We start from the raw sequence: 18,580 nt of genomic DNA, 5'->3' as shown, positions 1-18,580 counted from the left end.
GTTGCCTGGCCTGCTGAGTTTTTCCAGCATTTTCTGTCTTTATAGGCAATGCTTGGTCCACATGATCTCCTGGACTGGTTTCAATTGCCTGAGGGGATCGGAGAGGAATTTTAAAAAGTATTTTTTCCCTTATTGACCTCGAGTATTTTTGCCTCTCCTAGGAGATTACATGGCGATGGGGGTGGGTGTAAGGTTGGGTGGAGGGGTGGGGAGGGAGGTCAGGGGAGGGAAAGAAGTGTTTAGCCATGATGGTCTGGCCATCGTGGTGCGGGGCAGGCTTGATGGATGAGCTGGTCTTTTCCTGCCCGTTAATTTTGTATGTTCGCATGTTCAAGGACCTTGAAGATGCAAGGGAGGTTGGGAACGTATGGTAGTTTGCAAGGATGGGGGACTGAGGGTGGGATTTTTGAGGAAGGGCATGGTGACAGTGATTTTAAAAGGGATGGGTCAGTGCTTTTCGAGAAGGAACCATTTACAATCTCAGCCAAGATAAGGAAGGTGGGTGGTCAGCAGTTTAGTAGGGATGAGGACGCATGAAATGAGGTCAGAGAGGGCGTGGGGCGAGATGGGAGAAACACTAGAGGGAGACAGGGTTTAGGACTAGGGAAGGGGGGTTCTGGACGAAGGTGTGGCTTGGTAGGCAAGAGGAATCAGGAATGCAGCAGAATAGATGCTCTCTATCTTGGTGACAAAGAAGTTCATAAGCTACTTGCACTTGTTGTTAGGGGTGAGTGTGGAGGGCTTTATGGAGTACGGTGGTAGTGGAGAAAAGAAGCCAGGGGTTACCTTTTATCTCCAGGATTATCCTGGAGTAGTGGGCAGTTTTGGCAGAGAAGTACAAGACCTGTTGGAACTTGATATGGTCCAGCCACATTATTGCAGAAAAATCGTTAGTTCACTGTAGAATTTTAGCCACTGCAGCAGATGACATGTAGACTATACTATACTTCACCACGTTTATTCCAGGAAAGTTAATAAGTCAATTATTTACTCTCTTTTTGGTTATAACTTTTGATTTAAATGATCAATTTGAATCAAACTATTACATCCTATGCTAAAGTAACATGCCCCTGAATAAAGTTTAATATTCTGAAGAAGATGGCCAGACACCGACAGTGTAAATTTCAAATATTAAAGTGACTGTGTTTCTGATAGATGGGGTGGCAATTATTTTGGGAATATTTAATTTGAAACATCATATGCTCAGTAAACCTTTGTCTTTGTGTTTGAAGAACAATTGAGGGAGCAATAAAAATGAAACTTTTCCCATTTTAAATCCCTCCAGTTCTATTCCGTACGCAGACATCCTATTAAAAAACTCTGTCGCATGTAGTGAATTTTTGTCATTCCAGCTCTGTAATCTAGTTCTCCCTTCAGGCCCTGGTCTTTGTCTCACTAACATTTGCCAGATCTAATTAAAAGAATAAGAACCCGTTCACATCAGCAGTAATCGCATGTGAATATGTTGTTTTTCTTTTGTCGCGACTTGATTTATTCTGCCACCAGGGATCTCAGCTGTGGATCAGTCTCCAAGAGCCCAAGTTACTGAAGTACAGTGTGGATTTGCCCATTCACCCACCTAGTTCCTGACACAGTTATCACTGTCGTGTATTAAAGATAGCCCAGAGAGATTGCACAACAGACATTGGGGGAGAAATTGGGTGAGTAGCGCCACTTGTTAGCGCCTAAAGAGGCAGGCAGTGGCTGTAGCACCACTGGCTGCGCCTCCCGCGATAGAGAGTTGGGGCGATAATGGTGGCGTTAGCCTTTTGCGCTGCGCCACCACCGATGACGTCATCGGTGTGCGCAGCGCCCCATTCGCGCCCCGTTCGCGATATTTGGTAGCGAACGCCGCAGTTGCGCCGTTCGCTACCTGCGCCCGGTTCACGGGGCCTTACTGTGCCGGCAGCGGCGCAAGTTAAGGTGGAGGTGCAGGGTGGCCGCCTTTTTTGGCGGCCGCCTGCCAGCACCTCCATCCCCGGCCTCCTAACCCCCCCCCCCCGCGGCATTGCCGGCTGTTTCCTGAGAGCCCGGCACTTCTCCTTGGTGCCGGGCTCGTTTACCGGCACTCGCGATCGGGGTTCGCGCTGTTGCAGGCCCCTCCCCCTTAGCACGTTGCACTGCGATATTCAGTTTCAGCACCCTAAGAGGGACGCGGAGCGCCTCGAGCCTCACCCCGTGTCCCTCGAGGGGCAATGAAACTGAATATCTGACGATCGCTGAAGCCTCGAACGCTGCGCTAAATCCTGCGCTCAGGCGACTTTTGCGCCCCAACCCAATTTCTAGGCCACTGTGTTTAGCTTTTCTTCTTGAAACTTAAAAAAAAATCTTTTATTCGTCACTAAGCTGAACAATAATGGATCATCTACTTAGTCGAGGCAAAATACATTTCCAGTATTTGTACCTTCCCACCTTTGGATTTGTCTTGGCTACAAACACAATCTCATAATGTGATCCAGATGAGTCACTGCACTGCACTCTGCTTGAACAAAAAGATTAGGGCTTGTAATGCAGAGTTGGTATTGTTTCTAACGGACCATTGATGAGGATTCCAACAAAGTGAGATATTACAGAAATGGCTTACAGCAGCAATATTCAACACCGTGGTGGACTCCACTACATTAAAAAAAAACGGTTCATGTAGGAGCTGGTTGTCACAGTCCACTCCCATATTGGATCATACTGACCGTCCAATTTGTTTACTTGAGGGGATGAATTTATGGGTTCCAAACTAGAAATTCCTGGTGTTGAAGGCATTTTACTTTTGAACAGTTACAGTGAACTTTTTCAACAACATAACCAGAACTTATCAATTTGAGAGCAGTTACAGTGTAAAGACAGAAGACACAGTCCATGTCTCTAGTCAGATGTATAGACACTTGTTTTATCTGTGTGGTGACCTTTATGGAGAAAGGATGTGGCATCTTATCTGTTCGGCTAACTATAAGCTTAACCGCCCAACCCCACGAGAATGTGGAAGGTCTCTTGTTTAAATCATAACCTGTTCTCCACCTGATCGTCTGCTGTGAATTCAACAGTATCACAGATGGCAGTCTAAGTATGTTTAAACGGCTGGGAATAATGAAGTCAAGATATTTGTGTATATCTAGATATTAGTACAGTCAGGTCTGCTATGTAACAAAGTGGGCCAAAACAAACTAAAATCTGCAGTGGCAGCAATGTGAATATTGACACTGATACATGTGGGATACAAATCTATCATACGGGAGTTTTTTTAAATCAGTTTTATATATATATATATATATGTATATAGAGAGTGAGTTTTACCATTGTTTTCAGCTGCTTATAGCTCTCCTATCAATGCAACTTACTTACAAAAGGAGTTTTTTTTGGTAAATTTTTGCACTATTAAACTTTTTATGTAATTGAGAACCCTAACTGAATAGTAGGGCCCACTTAAAGAGCATCACCAAAGTTTAAAAGAATGCTACAACATACAATTAAACAGCACCTTTAACACAGAAAAATGTCCCAAGATGTTTCAATGAGGAATGAGTAAAAAATGGATGCCGAGTCAAAGGGGATGTTAGGTGACCAAAATCTTGATCAGAGGTGGGTTTTAACAGAGGTGGGTCTTAAAAAAGGAGGGGTGTGGAGAGGCGAAGGGGTTTATGGAGGGAATTCCAAAGTGTGGGGTGTAGCCGACTGAAGGCAAGGCGCCAATCATAATGCGAAGAGAGAGATGTACCAAAGGTGGGAGTCAGAGGAACAAAGAATGTGTGGTTGGGGGGGGGGGGGGGGGGGGTTGCGCTGCAGGATGTTGTAAAGATGGGGAGGTTTGTGAGGCCATGGAAGGATTTAAACACAAGGATAAGAGTTTTAAATTTGACGCTTTGTGGGGATCAGGAGCCACTATGGGTCAAGGAAGAAAGGGGTGATGGGCAAGTGAGATGTGGTGCGGGCAGCTTGTAGATGAGGAAGTGGGGGGGGGGGGCGGGGGGGGGGGGGAGTTGCTAAGGATGGATCCTTGAGGGATTCTGGAGGCGACAGTGGAAGGACAAGAAAAGAAGCCATTACTGGAAATCGTCTGGCTACAATTAAATAGGCACGAATGGAACCAAGTGAGGGCTGTCCACTGAGCTGGAAAATGGAGAAGGGGTGTTGGAGGAGGATGATGTACTCGACCGTGTCAAAGGCTGCATAGAGGTTAAAGACACCATAGTCAACGCAGAATATTATTTGTGACATTGATTAGGGCCAATCAGTGCTTTGGGAGAGTGAGAAACCTGATCGGAGGGATTCAAAAAAAGAGAAAGATTTGCATTTATATTGCGGCATTCACAACCTCAGGACGTCCCAAGGCGTTTACAGCCAATTCAAACAGGGAGTTAAGGCAGGTGGGCATGGATCTGGGAGATGACAACATGTTCATGGACTTGAGAGGAAAAAGAGGTTGGAGATGGCGCAATAGTTTGCAAGGACAGAGGGGTTGAGGGTGTTTGTTTTGAGGAGGGGGATGATGATGGCTGTTTTGAAAGGGAGAGTTACAGTGCCCAAGGAGGGGGAACCCTGACCTCCTTCAGTCTTCCTACAATCACTAGGCTTTTGAAGTCAAAGCTTAAAATCACTTAGCCTTTTCTTTAAAAAAAAGATACTTACATAAGTGTCACTATTAGGCAACCTTGAATACCCTGGTGTGCTTGCACAGCAAGACTCTGTACCTCACCAGAAATGAGTACTCTTGTTTACTAAGGTCTGGTTGCAGAGTGCCACCATTTAATATGCATTTATCAACTGATTTCCATTTACGACCATATGAACATATGGAAAAGAGCATCTGGTTCACAAGCCTGCCCCACACAGTCGTGATGTGTGAAACATCATGAATAGACACCCCCTACCCACCAACAGTCATGTAATCTCCTGGGAAAGGCAAAAGAAAACCCATAAAAACTCAAGGACAATTATGTAAAAATATCCTCTCCAACCCCCTTAGGCGATTGAAAACCAGTCTGAGGCCACATAGACCATTCTTATATTGCCTAGTATTTCACCTACCTTTTATAAGACGTGACCTCTGCCCCAGCCAGGAACAGGTCCTTCTGAAAGTTTTCAGACTTTACCACTGCTTGAACACTTACCCAGTCCGGTGACTGTCACTGTGGCTTGAGCCTGGACCTTTCCAAACTGGTTTTCAGCCTCACAGATGTATGTGGCTTCATCATTCACCCAAAGGTCTGAAGTGAAAGGATTTACATTTTGTTAATTCACTCAATTCCACTGATTTATACCAATGGAGGCGAGAACACCATTTACTCCTGGCAGTTACAGTACTGAAACATAGTTTCCATTTTATGGAAAGGATTGAAATACTGTCCCCTTTTTATTGTGAAATGTTCGAGTACAATGACAAGATTGTTTAAGGATATAAAAAAAGATGGGCTACCTTAAGAATACCGATCTCGATTGTACGACATGATCGGGTGGAATTATTGGGTCAGAGCCAATACTAAACTCAACGGTGCACTGACTTCCTGAAACTACATTAATAGTTAATACTCCAGTGGCTATAGGGCAGAGGCACCAGAATAGTTACAGCTATTAAAATTGACAGCCACAAAATAAAGGATAGAATGTAAGTACCATAGGGTTGCTTTCCAAATTGACAAACTCTTCAGTTTAAATGCAAAGTTCAATAATTTACCTTCAGAAATATTACATTTTCACCTATAAAAAAACTTACTACTTTAGAAATAATAAAATAAATGAAGAAAAATATCCAGTTTGAAATACAATTAAGCATCATTATTACTAACTCCTGGGGCCTGAATACAATTTGAGGATATAAAAAGGGAGGGACACAGAAAGACCTGAGGACCTCCTTAGCTCACTGCATTTAGTTCTGACCTAGTAAGTCTTGAGGGTTTTATCATATTTAGGCTTCGACCTCTATTGACTCTTACGGAGCTCCAGTCAATACACGAGAGTAAGTTTGGTAAAACTGGACCATTGTATCAGTAAGCGGGGGGAGATTTCTTTCTGCTGATAATCCTAGCAAAAACAGCAGTGCGAGTAGAAAATGGGTAATCCTATTTTGTACTTATGCTGCCTGTTCCTTAAAATTATAGAGAAAGAATTTCATCCTCAAAGTTTGTTAGAGTGAGGTACTTATACATACAGAATGTCACATATGCCTAGTCCTTCAGTTTATAAGTACAGATCTAATAGTGTAGGGAATATTCAGAGGTAACATGTAACAGCTACAAGAGACTTACTATTAAAGAAGAGACTTCCTGTTCTCAACTGAGTCACCGAGCTGACTGCAGAGTGTCTGGAGAAGATGGACTCCCCATCCAACCGCCGCCACCTGATTTGTGGGTTGGGGTAACCCTGCGCTTGGCAAGGTAGAGTCAGGTTTGAACCAATGTCCACTGAAATATCCAGCGGGGATTGTGAGAAAACAGGAGACGCTGTGGAAAAAGATGAAACCAGTAAATGGTTTGGCTTTATTAGTGTAGGTCTGTTTTCACACAAAAGCATCAATAGTAAAATTAAAGGGGCACTATTGTCCTGTGAAGTATTTCACATGCTTTCTTTCTCTGAGCAGGATACTAGCCAGAAGAGATGTGTAATTTTTGTTATAATGATATCACATGCGATGATGTCTTTCATTAAAATTGGTGCTGTTTCATCGTGTGCTTGTAAGGAAATACTGGTGAATCTCCCTTGGCATTGCTCATGATGAGACAGAAGATACGACAAAAGTTTACTGTTTGAGTTAAGTGAGGCAAAGAAAACCACTTAGGATGTTCTAATGAAGACGGGTGATGTAATGGGAAGGACAATGATGTGCCATATGGCCTTTTCTCATTTTTGCACACACTAGATTGAATACCATAGGGGGCCTGCACAAGCAAGCTGTGGAAAACTTATTTTTGGGTAATGGACGGTAAGAAATGGTTCTCTGGAAATAACCTTTTGAAAATCTAAATCAGTTAAGGGGAAAGGTTAAATGAGGAAGTAAATAACATTACAAAGCAGCAAGGCAGCAACTAAAACCTCAATAAAGTAAATAGTGAATTTGTTATAGAAACCTACAACCAACATCCAAGGTGACCTGACCAGATGCTCTTCCTGCATCATTCATGGCCACACAGGTATAGTCTCCCGCATCCAGGTCCTGGGTTCCCTGAATCTTCAGAATACCTTGACGAGTATCAATGCTCAGAAAATTGGAAGGTCTCAGCTCAAGGTCACCTGAAGTCACAGAAAATGTATGTTTAAAAAAATATAGGAACAAGTAAATATGTAACAGACAGAGAAATATCACCCACTATTTTCAATCTTTTTTGGACAAAATGACGCAATCGTATCATTAGCATTTTGCATGTTCTCACCTGGGCAACAGGGAGGAGCCTCTTATCTCAAGGAACAAGTAAACTCCATCTGTTGTATAGCTAATATGCCTCCCAATGGTTAAGCCTGTGCTGGGAGTTATTGAAGAGTTGGCAGCCTGCTTGTCCATCCCTGCAGCTAGAGCAGGCTGTAAGGAGGAGAATGGCAGGCAGGGGCTGCACAAGTCTAACACTAGCTTTTGTCAAATCTCCTTGGACAAATTAATGCCACATTTGGGGAATAAAAGTTTGGCCAACATTTGTCCACTTGCCTCCAGCTGGTTAGCAAATCTGTCAAGATTGCTACTGTTTAGAGCAAATACATAACTGTGATTTTTCAAAAATGTATCGAACAATTATGAAAATCCACAAATTTATGAAGAATGGTAGGAGATAACAATGAAAGGCATTAATTGTGGGGAATTTCTGAAATCTTAAATCACAGAGATTGTGATGTTATGATAATGAAATAGTTGCATATATTTGATGGGCTACTGACAGGAGCCAGTCATGTATTGTTGCAGAGAGGGGCAGATGTGAGGCTGCTGAATGTTTTTTTAATCAAGTTGTTCCTGGGTAGTTTTACTAAATATAAAGATGTTTGTAGAGACGGCTGCCACATGGTGCAGCACAATAGTGTACTAACGCACTAACCCAATGCACCATGATGGGTTGGAGGCAAGTTCAGACCCACAGTTTCCAACACAATGGGAATCAATGTCTGCTAAGCCATTTGGAGAAGCAGTGAGCTGAGGGACAATCATTTGCTCAATCATTAACCCCTGCCATTCCTGATGTCTGGTTACTAAAAGTAGAGCAATACTTCACCTGTCTGCCCACTCATCTGTGGATAATGCCTGATGTGCAGGTGGGTAAGACCTAAAAGGGGCAGTGCTTAAAAATGAGAGGGGTGCAGAGATACAAGTTAAAAGGTTTAAATAAAGATATCGTTTTGAAAGTGCTCCCACCCAACAATACCTTCATTGTAACAAAAAGAGATATTCTTGCATGTTCCATCCTCCATTTTTATTCTTACTCAGTGATGACAAATTTGGTATTAATTTCCACACTGGAATAGTTTAGCCACATTTGTAATTTTTCTGAATTTTCCACTTCTTCAGTGTCTCTGCTCATTCATCTAAAGGCATTGGCAAGTGTTATGATAGAGGAACACATTGGAGGTTGGTCCAAAAAGTCGAAAAACATGGAACAGCTGGGCAGTTATTGAAGTGTTATTGGCAACTGGCTGCATTAAAGGAGCTGTGTCAAAGTGATGGGAAGTGACTAGTGGAGTGCCCACAGATCATTGCTGGAACTTTTGTTGTATATCATCTTGTGTATAAATGATTTGGATATGGGAAGAGAGAAAATGTTGTCAAAATTTGCTGATGACACCAGGGTAGAGGGGGGTTTGTAAACAATCGAGTAGGCTCATCTGCTGCAAATTGGGAAGCTGTGCTGAAAAAAGGCAAATGAAATTTAATATGGACAAAGTGATGAGACTAGGGAAGGAGAATAAACATTGGATCTGTAAACTGTCTATAGAATACAGCACAGGGAAAGGACTTGGGGGTATTCGTGGATAGATCGTTGAAGTTATCCGCGCAGCGCGCAGCAGTAAATAAGGCAAAAAGGGACTGAGTTGCATAGTGCATGGAAAAGAATGCAAATCAGAAGATATGATTCTGGGTCCACACAGGACATTGGTTCATCCCCATCTGGAGTACAATGCAGCAGAGAGCGACCCATCTGATATCTGGCATCAAGACAGCTGAGCTACAAAGGGAGACCACAAAAGCTGTGTTTGTTTACACTAGAGACTGAGATGATTTTATTGAGATATTCAAGATCCTTAAGGGCATTAACTGAGGAATTTTTTTGCCACGGTCTGGAGAAAACCAACAGGGGACGGAAGGGCATAGGTTGAAGCTCAGAAGGGGGAAGGTGAATGGACAGACTAGATATAATGTTAAAATGGAGTTGGACAGGCATTGGATGAGAAAATCAATCAAGGGATATACAGGTAGTTAGTGAACTACGTATTCTGGTTTTGAACTCTGGCACCAGCCAGATGGACCAGAATGGTCTTTTCCAGGCCTGTACATTCCTAAGTTCCTAGGTAATAACTCCCAAAGCAGCACTATAAAATCCAAACTCCCGATTCAATGATGGAACAAAGTGTCGTTTGGGCCTTTCATCACCATTGTATCTTAATAGCTCAGGACATTCAAACCTGTTACCATAGACATGCTGTTTTCTCTTGTACTCTGTTCCAGGGCTTTAAAAGTTGATATACAACTAGGTCATATTTTTAAAAAAGAGTTTCCACAATTAGCTTTTAAGTGTACCCTAAGCAGCTGTTTTCTGTAGATTTTCTTACCAGCCCTCCCATCTTGGCACAGCACAGACTCACTACCGCCTTTGTACTCAGAAGTCCAGCTGAGATTCCGACTGGTGGGAATGTCAGATAGAAGTGCCAGTGGGGCTGTAAATATGTTGATTACACAGTCCACTTTTTGATTGGTCCAGAGCCATGTGTAAATAACACAAACTCCACAAGTGTGTGTATCCTGTTCCAGCTTTGTTGATGGGTCTTTCATTGAAAATCTAACTATCAGTATTACACTTTTTGAAAATGGTTCAATCTCATACAAGTGTAACAGTTCTTGAAATTTTTCTTCACAAATAATAATTTGCAGGAGCTTAAGGGGGAGAAATTCGGTATCGCCCCGTTTGGGGCGCTAGTATTGGCGGTGCGCAAAGTTTAGCGCCAGGCGCAAATTATCGCCACCTCCAGCAATATTGGGTATCTGCGCCCGAGGGTGATTGCGGCGCTAAATCAGGCGCTGCACGACAGTCTTAAGGCGCTAACCCGGCGGCACGACGCAGTATCTCCGCGGGCGGGCGCAGCGCAGGTGCTGTCAATTATCGAGTGCAGCCAGACACGCTGGCGCCGGACAGCTCTTAAAGGGGCGGATCGATCATCATCTCCAGCCACACCTTGCGCATCGTAGGCCTCAAACTCGGTGGTAACCTACCTGTGGCGTCAACAACTGCCTGAACATGGAGAGGGCCAGGGAGTGAGGGGGCATTGGATGCTCTGGTTGGCGCAGTGGAGCGCAGGCGATCTGTACTCTACCCAGAGAATGGCAGGAGGTCTCATTACAGCGACTATCGCAGAGCTTGGAGGGAGGTTTCCAACAGAGTCACCTCCAGCAGCATGGTTCCCAGGACTCCTGTGCAATGCAGGAAGAAGTTCAACGACCTCACTCGGGTCGTCAGGGTGAGTGCCTTTTTCAGAATCATCTTCATCCCTCCACCTGGACCAACTTTATGGCCAGAGGGTGTGCAAAGCCCCAATGGCCAGCTGTCATCCAGCACCCATGGCCCTTTCTGGAAACACACATGCACATTCAGCTCTGTGCATAATGTAAGGGCTCCTGGACCATGGGAGGCATGTCATCCCAGATCAGGGCAGCATAATGTAAGGGCTAATCGACCATGGGAGGCATGTCATCCCAGATCAGGGCTGCAGGTTTCCTCACACCCCGTCCTTTCTCTTGCAGGCCAAGCTTGCCCATAATAGAAGGCAACAGCATCAGACCGGAGGAGGCCGGCCTCACCTGCAGACCCTCACAGACCTGGAGGAGCAAGTCCATTGGATTGTGGCAAGCCGGATGATTGGCCCCATCGCCTCTGGAGATGCCGACCCCATTGTGGACAGCAATGGTAAGGTCATCACCTTTTTGACCGCTCTCCTTCCACTTGTTCCCCACACCAGCATGCTTTTTCACTCTCGAGCCAACTCAGAGCATTGCAGCACTCATGCATCCCTTGCTGCCACCCTGTCCTTTCGCTAAAGCCACTCTTGAACCTCCCTGCTTTCAGATGCTGCATCACCAGCTCGGGAGGCGGGCCCTCAAGTTGCCAGTGCAAGTGACTCTGGAGGCGACGAGGAGGAGGAAGCCGGACCATCCGTGCCACCCTCAGGCGAGCCAGCCCATGTCCAGACTGGGGAGACGCCTTCGCTGGAGGGGAGTGGGGGGGGAATGGTCTGAGGAGGATGCAGCTCCAGGACCCAGCGGCCTGCAGCAACGCGAGTGGGGTAGGGAAGCTCGGGGGCACCGTCTCCCCGGAGGGCGAGTCGGGCCGCGAGTGCTGCTGCACAGAGCGCAGAAGAGGTGCATGCCCTCGCAGAAATGAGCGCCCAGGCTGGGCAGAGGCACACTGAGCTCATGGCTGCAGTGGCAAGGATGCCCGATTGCATTGAGATACTGGCAAGGAGTGTTCAGGACTTCGGCGCAGCACAGGCAAGGAGTGTGCAGGACTTCGGCGCAGCACTGGCAAGGATTGTCCAGGACTTCGGCGAAGTACTGGCACCTGTCACGCAAGTGCTGAGTGCTGCCACGCAGTCAGTGGCTGGTCTCATGCAGATGCAGATTGAGGCCACGCGAGCACTGACTGCTGCCACCCTCGCTGGATTGGGCAGGATTCCCCGGGGCCCTCGCCACGCCACAGCAGGCCAGCAATCTGTGCACCAGCCGATTGCTGCGCATGCTGCGGTGCTGCCCCGTCAGAGTGCCAGTGTGTCGGCCGACCAGGGAGCTGCTGTCCGCTCTCAGGATGACAGCATTCCTGATGCCACCACTGGCACTTCTCCACTGCAGCTGCCACCACCTGTAGGACAGACTGCTGCCGCCCATGCAGAGTTGGAGCAGTCAGCAGCCGGGCCCTCCAGGCCCAGAGCTGGTCCAGGCCGTACCTCAAGGGCATCTGCGGTCTCAGTTTCGGACAGTCAGCAGGCCTCCCTCAGCCTTGCTGCAGCCACTGGGGTCCCATTACGGAGGAGCTGCAGGGCGGGAAGGGGACAATTCCGCAAGGGAAGCAGATCACCATTGAGGGGCAAAAAGTAGGAGGTGTTGCTAAATTATGTTATTTCTTTCATTCAAGGCCGAGGATGCTGGTCTGAATGTTGGTTATGTTTTGGACATTGTCTCCAGGGTGTGAGAGCCAGTTATGTTTTGGACATTGTCTCCAGGGTGTGAGAGCTAGTTATGTGGCAGTCTGTTTGTTTTGGTGTTTGTTTCCATTGCTTTGTCATGCAGGAAGGATACACAGTTTGTTAAATAAAGAAGTTTATTTATTCACAATGTCCATGTCTGTTCTTTGCACAAATTGTTGCCTTGACCGGCTTAGGGGTAGCAGAACGGTTCCATTCATGTTCTTGGAATGGCAGAAAGCATTCCCTCAGAGGGGCCTAGAAGCTATAAGCCTCTGACGGACGGCCCTTGCAGTTTGTGCCTCCCTCCCATCTTGGTGCTGCTCCTCCTCCTCCTCCTCTGCTGGTGCTTCAATGTCTGGTGGCATTGGCTGGGTCCTGAAGATTGCCAGGTTATGCAGCATGCAACACACAACCACGAAGTGGGAGACTCGCTCAGGTGAGTACTGAAGGGCTCCTCCGGAATGGTCCAGACAGCGGAACCGTTGCTTCAGCACGCCGATTGTGCGCTCCACGATGTTTCTAGTCGCTTGATGGCTCTTGTTGTATCATTCTTCAGCAGGGGTGCTGGGCGAACGGAGCGAGGTCAGCAGCCAGGGGCACAAAGGATAGCCCTTGTCCCCGAGAAGCCAGCCTCCTCGGTGAGCCGGGGCTTCGAAAAGGTCTGCCACAGAAGTCTGGCGCAGGATGAAGGCGTCGTGGCTGCTGCCTGGAAAGCGGGCATTGACAGCGAGTACCAGCTGTCGGTGGTCACAGACCAGCTGCACATTCAAAGAATGGAACCCCTTTCGGTTGCGGAAATCCTCCGCATTCTCTAGAGGTGCCCGCAAAGCCACATGCGTGCAGTCAATGGCGCCCTGCACCATGGGGAAGCCCGCTATCCTTGCGAAGCCCTCTGCGCGCTCTCGCTGCTTGTCTGGGGTCATTGGGAAGGAGATGTACTGCCGTCTCCTTTTAAAGAGGGCATTAGTCACTTGACAGTTCGCGGTGCATTGCTGCATCCGTGAGATGTTGGCAATGTCCCCAGCAGCGGCCTGAAAGGAGCCGCTGGCATAGAAGTTTAGAGCCACAGTGATCTTCACAGCCACTGACAGAGATGTCCTGCACCTTAGTTGATGCTGCAGATCTGGCTGAAGCAGGTGGCAGAGCTCAGTGACCACCTCCTTACTGAAGCGCAGCCTTCAGAAACACTGCTCCTCCGACATGTTGATATGCGAAAACTGTTGGCGGAAAACCCTGGCAGCGTAAGGTCTTGTGTGCCAACGTCTGTTGGCCCTCCTCCATCTGGCCATGCCTGCCACTCTATCCCTGTGTCTCTGTGCCCTGTCAATATGATTGAGAAGGACAACGTTCCCATCCAATGCAGCCCCCATAGTAAGTGCGCACTGAAAGTTATGCCGGTTGAGAAGCTTACCAACTGCAAAGTCATGTTCAGAAGGCTAAAGTTCCTCAGGTAGCGCTGGCTCACTGCAGAAATGGCTCTCCATTTGTCTCTGAGCAACTCTCTCTCTCTCTCTCTCACAGAAGGTGTGCTCCAAAAATGGCTACCACTAATAATCCAGGAAGAGTCCCCTTTAAATAGCGACCCCCAGCCCGACAGCGACTGGGAAACATTCCAGGTAACCGGTTGTTGGTAGCGACAGGCGGAACGGAGGGGGGCGCCACTGAATTTCCGGTCCGGGGCGCCCCAAGGGCGTTGCACACTGAAATGACGTCATGACCTGCGTGTGCCGGTGAGCGGGCGCTACAGTTTAGCGCCGGCACTAAATGTCCGCTCAATTTGGGAAGAGGTGTAGAGTTCGCTGCGCACGGGCGCTAGTTGGTTAGCGCCCCACTTCTCGACCTCTTTAGGCGCTAATGGGTGGCGCAACCAACCGAATTTTTCCCCCTAAGTATTTATAAGTATTTTTTGATTTATTGTTTGCTCAGTTACTTGAACAATTACTAATATTTTCATATTATGCTGAATAGTAGATCTGTGGCAGTGAAAGATGGTCTCACAGTACCAGTAGGTTTCCTTCTAGTTTTGTTTTACATAGCTGTTTATAAAGCTAATGGATGGTTCAAGTAGTTGACTGCCACCCTGAAGTCAGAATATGATGTCTTGGAATTCCCTTTCACATCAGCATGACGAGTCAAGCTTATTCCATTCTCACCAAAATGCTGAATGTACCTGTGGGAGTACAGATGCATTTTATCACTTGGTGGTGGAATGGAACAAACACAATTCACACTGCCCAGGTTATATCATTTGTCATCCAGTGGCACTGGCAACAGCTGTGGCATCTATGACCCACAGCATGCGACCCTTCCAGCTAAGGGGGATGTGCAGGGGCAGGCAGCACCCATACAGTGGAAGATCAGAAACCATAAGCTTATAATACAAGTCTGCTTTATGAAATAAAAACAGAAAATGCTGGAAATACTCAGCAGGTCAGGCAGCATCTGTGGAGAGAACCTAAAGTTTCAGGTCGTTGACCTTTCATCAGAACTGGAAAAAGTTAGAGATGTAACAGGTTTTAAGAAAGTACAGAGGCAGGGAAAGGCAGGAGAGGAGGAAAGAACAAAAGGCTAGGTCTGTGATAGGCTGGAAGGCAGGAGAGATTAAATGGCAAAAGTGATGATAGTACAAGGCAAAAGGGGTGGTAATGGGGCAAGTAAAGAAACAAAAGGTGGGTCTAGAGGAGCTGTAAATGGCAACAGCAAAATCATTACCATCACCTGCTGTCTGAAAAAATGGGAGCAGTGGTTATGATCTGAAATTGTTGAGTCCATAAGGTTGTTATCCCTTGGTGGTGGAATGGAACATTGAGCTTCATTGGAACAGTGTAGGAGTCCAAGGACAAAGAGGTCAGAGTGGTATTGGGGCCTGAGAAATAAAATAACAGGCGACCAGAAGCTCAGAGTCACGCTCGCGGACTGAACAGAAGTGTTCAGCAAAGTGATCACCTAATCTGCGTTTGGTCCCCCCAGTGTAGAGGAGACAGCATTGTGAGCAGCGAATACAGTATACTAAATTGAGAGTATAAGTAAATGGCTGTTTCACCTGAAAGGAGTGTTTGAACATAGGAACAGGAGTAGGCTATTCAACCCCTCGAGCCTGTTCCGTCATTCAATGAGATCATGGCTGATCTAGTGGGGTCCTGGCTGGTAGGATTGGAGGAGGTGAAAGGGCAAATGCTGCATCTCCTACGCTTGCATGGGAATGTACCGTGGGAAGGGGAGCAGGTGATGGGGGTGATTGAAGGGTGCACCAGGGTGTCACAGAGGGAACGGTCCCTTTGGAATGCTGGAAGAGGAGAGGAAAACGTGTTTGGTGGCGGAAATGGCATCTGTTGAATGGTGGGGTGGAAGGTGAGGACAAGGGGAACCCTATTGTGGTTCTGGGAGGGAGTGGAAGGGGTGAGGGCAGAAGTGTGGGAAATGGGATGGACATGGTCAAGGGCCCTGTCAACCATGGTGGAGGGGAATCCTCGGTGGAGAAAAAAAGACCTACCGGAAGCACTGGTTTGAAAGGTGGCATTGTCGGGAGACTGAGAAACTGGGAGAATGGAATAGATTCCTTAAAGGAAGCGGGGTGGGAGGAAGTATAATCAAGGTAGCCGTGGGAGTCAGTGGGCTTATAGTAGATATTGCTGGGCAGTCTATCCCCAGAAATGGAGACAGAGAAGTCGAGGAAGGGAAGGGAAGAGTCGGAGATGGACCATGTGAAGGCGAGGGAGGGGTGAAAACTAGAAGCAAAGTTGATGACATTTTTTCAGTTCTGGGCGAGAGCAGGAAGGGGCACCGATACAGTCCTCAATGTAACGGAAAAAGAGGTGAGGGAGAGGACCCGAATAGGACTGGAACAAAGAATGTTCCACATATCCCACGAAAAGGCAGGCATAGCTGGGACTCGTACGGGTTCATATAGTGACACCTTTTATTTGGAGGAAGTGAGTGGAGTCAAAGGAGAAGCTGTTCAATGTGAGAATAAGTTCAGCCAGGCAGAGGAGGGTGGGACTCTGTTCAAGGAGGAAGCGGACAGCCCACGGGGGCGTGGGGGGTGGGGGAGTGAGATCTCCAGAGGAGATGAGGTCAGTAACGGTCTGGTAAACGATGTCCGATGTCTTGAAGTTTGGTCGTGAGGTCTTGGGTCTTGGTCCGGGGGAGGCAAGAGGAGGTGTCGCAGAGTTGGTGTTCAGCCTCCGCAAGGTTCTGTTTGCCAAACAACAACAGCGCAGCCCTTGTCAGCATGATTAATGACAATATCAGGGTAGGGCCTGAGAGAATGGAGTGCTGCAAGTGCAGAGGGAGGTAGGTTAGAGTGAGTGAAGGGAGCAGAGAAATTGAGATTGCCAATGTCACGCAACAGTTCCCAATGAAAAGGTGAAGAGGCCAGAGCGAGGGGGCCAAGTGGGATTAGAATTCTGAAGACAGGAAAAAGTGTCCGCTGCGCGGAGGGAAAGGCTTCTGGCCAAAGAAGGAGGTGCGGAGGCGAAGGAAGAAGAGCTTAGCATCGTGCCAAGCTCTAAATTCATTGAGGTGGGGGCGTAAGGGAATGAAGCTGAGGCCTTTGCTGCGGACTGATCATTCAGGGCCAGCGAGGAGATCGTGAAAACAAAGCAAGGAGTGAGATTAGAAGGAGGGATGGGATCAGATTAAAGTGAAGGGGAAGAAGGATCCAGAGGGGCATTGGTAACTAAGACTGGTTGACGCGGTCCTTGTCACCTGAAAGGAAGAAAAAGGCAGATGAAGCGAAGGATGAAATGGAACTGTGGACCAGGACAGCTGAGGGACAGTGAGTCAGTGCTGCTGAAGAGAGAGGTCGAGAACATACATGTGGCAGTGCTTGGCATTGAGCGTGGATCTCAGGGAATGGTGAGAGTAGTGGTTCGAGGAACACGGAATATCAAGGAGATATCTGTAATCATGGGTGGATCTGAAACATGAAGGGTGGAATGTAAGTTGGAATCCACGTGGAATAAGTCGGAGCCGGAGACAGTTGCCGAGAAAAGAGATGTGGCTGTGAAAACGAGTTTTCGCAGGCACCTGATCAAAGATGAGAAAGGAAACAAAAAACAATGAATGTGAACAAGGTAAAAGAGACAAACGGAAATCCCAGCAGAGAGAAGAGCAGAACTTCTTCAAGCTGGGCATTCTCGTGTTGTGATTGAGGAATTGTAGAATCAGTGAGATATATTAGCAAGTTTATGTTGTGCACAGGACTTTATCCCTGTCCTTGTAACTCACTGATAATCACACTGGTCTGTATTAGGTGTGATAAGCAACATTTAAAAATGCAATGGAGCTGAAGCAGTGGACTGAAGGGCATTGGATGAAAACAAGGGGGGGCCGACCTCAGTCAAACACTTTTACTCGAGTGGGTGGACACCTTTTGTGAGATCTCAGCTGGAGCAACAGATCGATCACCGTATGGAAATGTAGAGAGGGAGAAAAGAACATTGTTCAATTTGTACCACTTTCAGCACACTTTAAGATGGGAATCTGCTGGTAGCCCACTAAAATAGTTGATGACAAACTGGTGGCAGTAAAGGCGGATGAGTTTATGAAACCACACCCTGCCAAGGCTGCAGGAAGATGCACATGGATGAGAGGGCAGGAATGGGGAAAATTTGCCTTTTTCAGGAAGAGGAAGATTATTTTACGAGTAAAAACTCGATAACAAGCTTGAAAATATACTCTGCAAGAGCTGTTCTTTATAACACGGACTGATGCAACCGACTGATATTCCACAGGACCTTTGATTTAGTGCCATCAGCGTCCAGTAAATTAAATCAAAAGTACTGAGAACAAGTCTGGAGCAAAGTACGCACAACTGAAAGTACTTGAAGCTCTTCAAAATTCCCAAAGCTCTTAGCTACAAATGGATAAACAATTATCACACGCTGTTTCCTGACTTATAATGGCATTTGTACCAGCAGTGCAAGCAGCTGATAAAACTCTCAAGTCCACACTTCCAATTAGTTTTTCCTGAATCCTATAGAACATTTCAGTTCAGCTGTTCCTCTCACCTTTGAACCATTTGACCTCTGGCTCTGGAACACCAGTGGTTCTGCATTCCAGAACTGAAGTGTCACCAAGGCCAATTAGGATTTCCTTTCGGATAACAGTGACCTTTGGAGCCTCTGAGGGGAAGAAAAATGACAAATTACAACTCCTACACAAACATCTTTCAGAATGTTAAATGAAAGCCATCCTTTTCCCCCCTCTATTAAATTGTTTT

General features: G+C 46.8%; 1 protein-coding gene across 1 annotated transcript in view; it reads right to left on the bottom strand.

The window, feature by feature from the left end:
- The window catches only part of hmcn1 (hemicentin 1), a 757,099-nt gene that overhangs the window by 446,627 nt on the left and 291,892 nt on the right, over nt 1–18,580 (bottom strand). The window contains exons 14-17 of the mRNA XM_085982583.1: nt 18,369–18,482; nt 7,060–7,218; nt 6,237–6,431; nt 5,103–5,198 (exon numbers count right to left, since the gene is read on the bottom strand). Of these exons, the coding sequence (XP_085838709.1) occupies nt 5,103–5,198; nt 6,237–6,431; nt 7,060–7,218; nt 18,369–18,482 (564 nt within the window). The remainder of the gene's footprint in view (nt 1–5,102; nt 5,199–6,236; nt 6,432–7,059; nt 7,219–18,368; nt 18,483–18,580) is intronic.

This window comes from Somniosus microcephalus, chromosome 3 (genome assembly GCF_052327205.1).
Source record: "Somniosus microcephalus isolate GS21.2 chromosome 3, FLI_Smic_1.0, whole genome shotgun sequence".
Lineage (NCBI taxonomy): Eukaryota > Metazoa > Chordata > Chondrichthyes > Squaliformes > Somniosidae > Somniosus > Somniosus microcephalus.
Note: the sequence above shows the minus strand (reverse complement) of the source record. Positions and strands in the feature narration are given on the sequence as shown.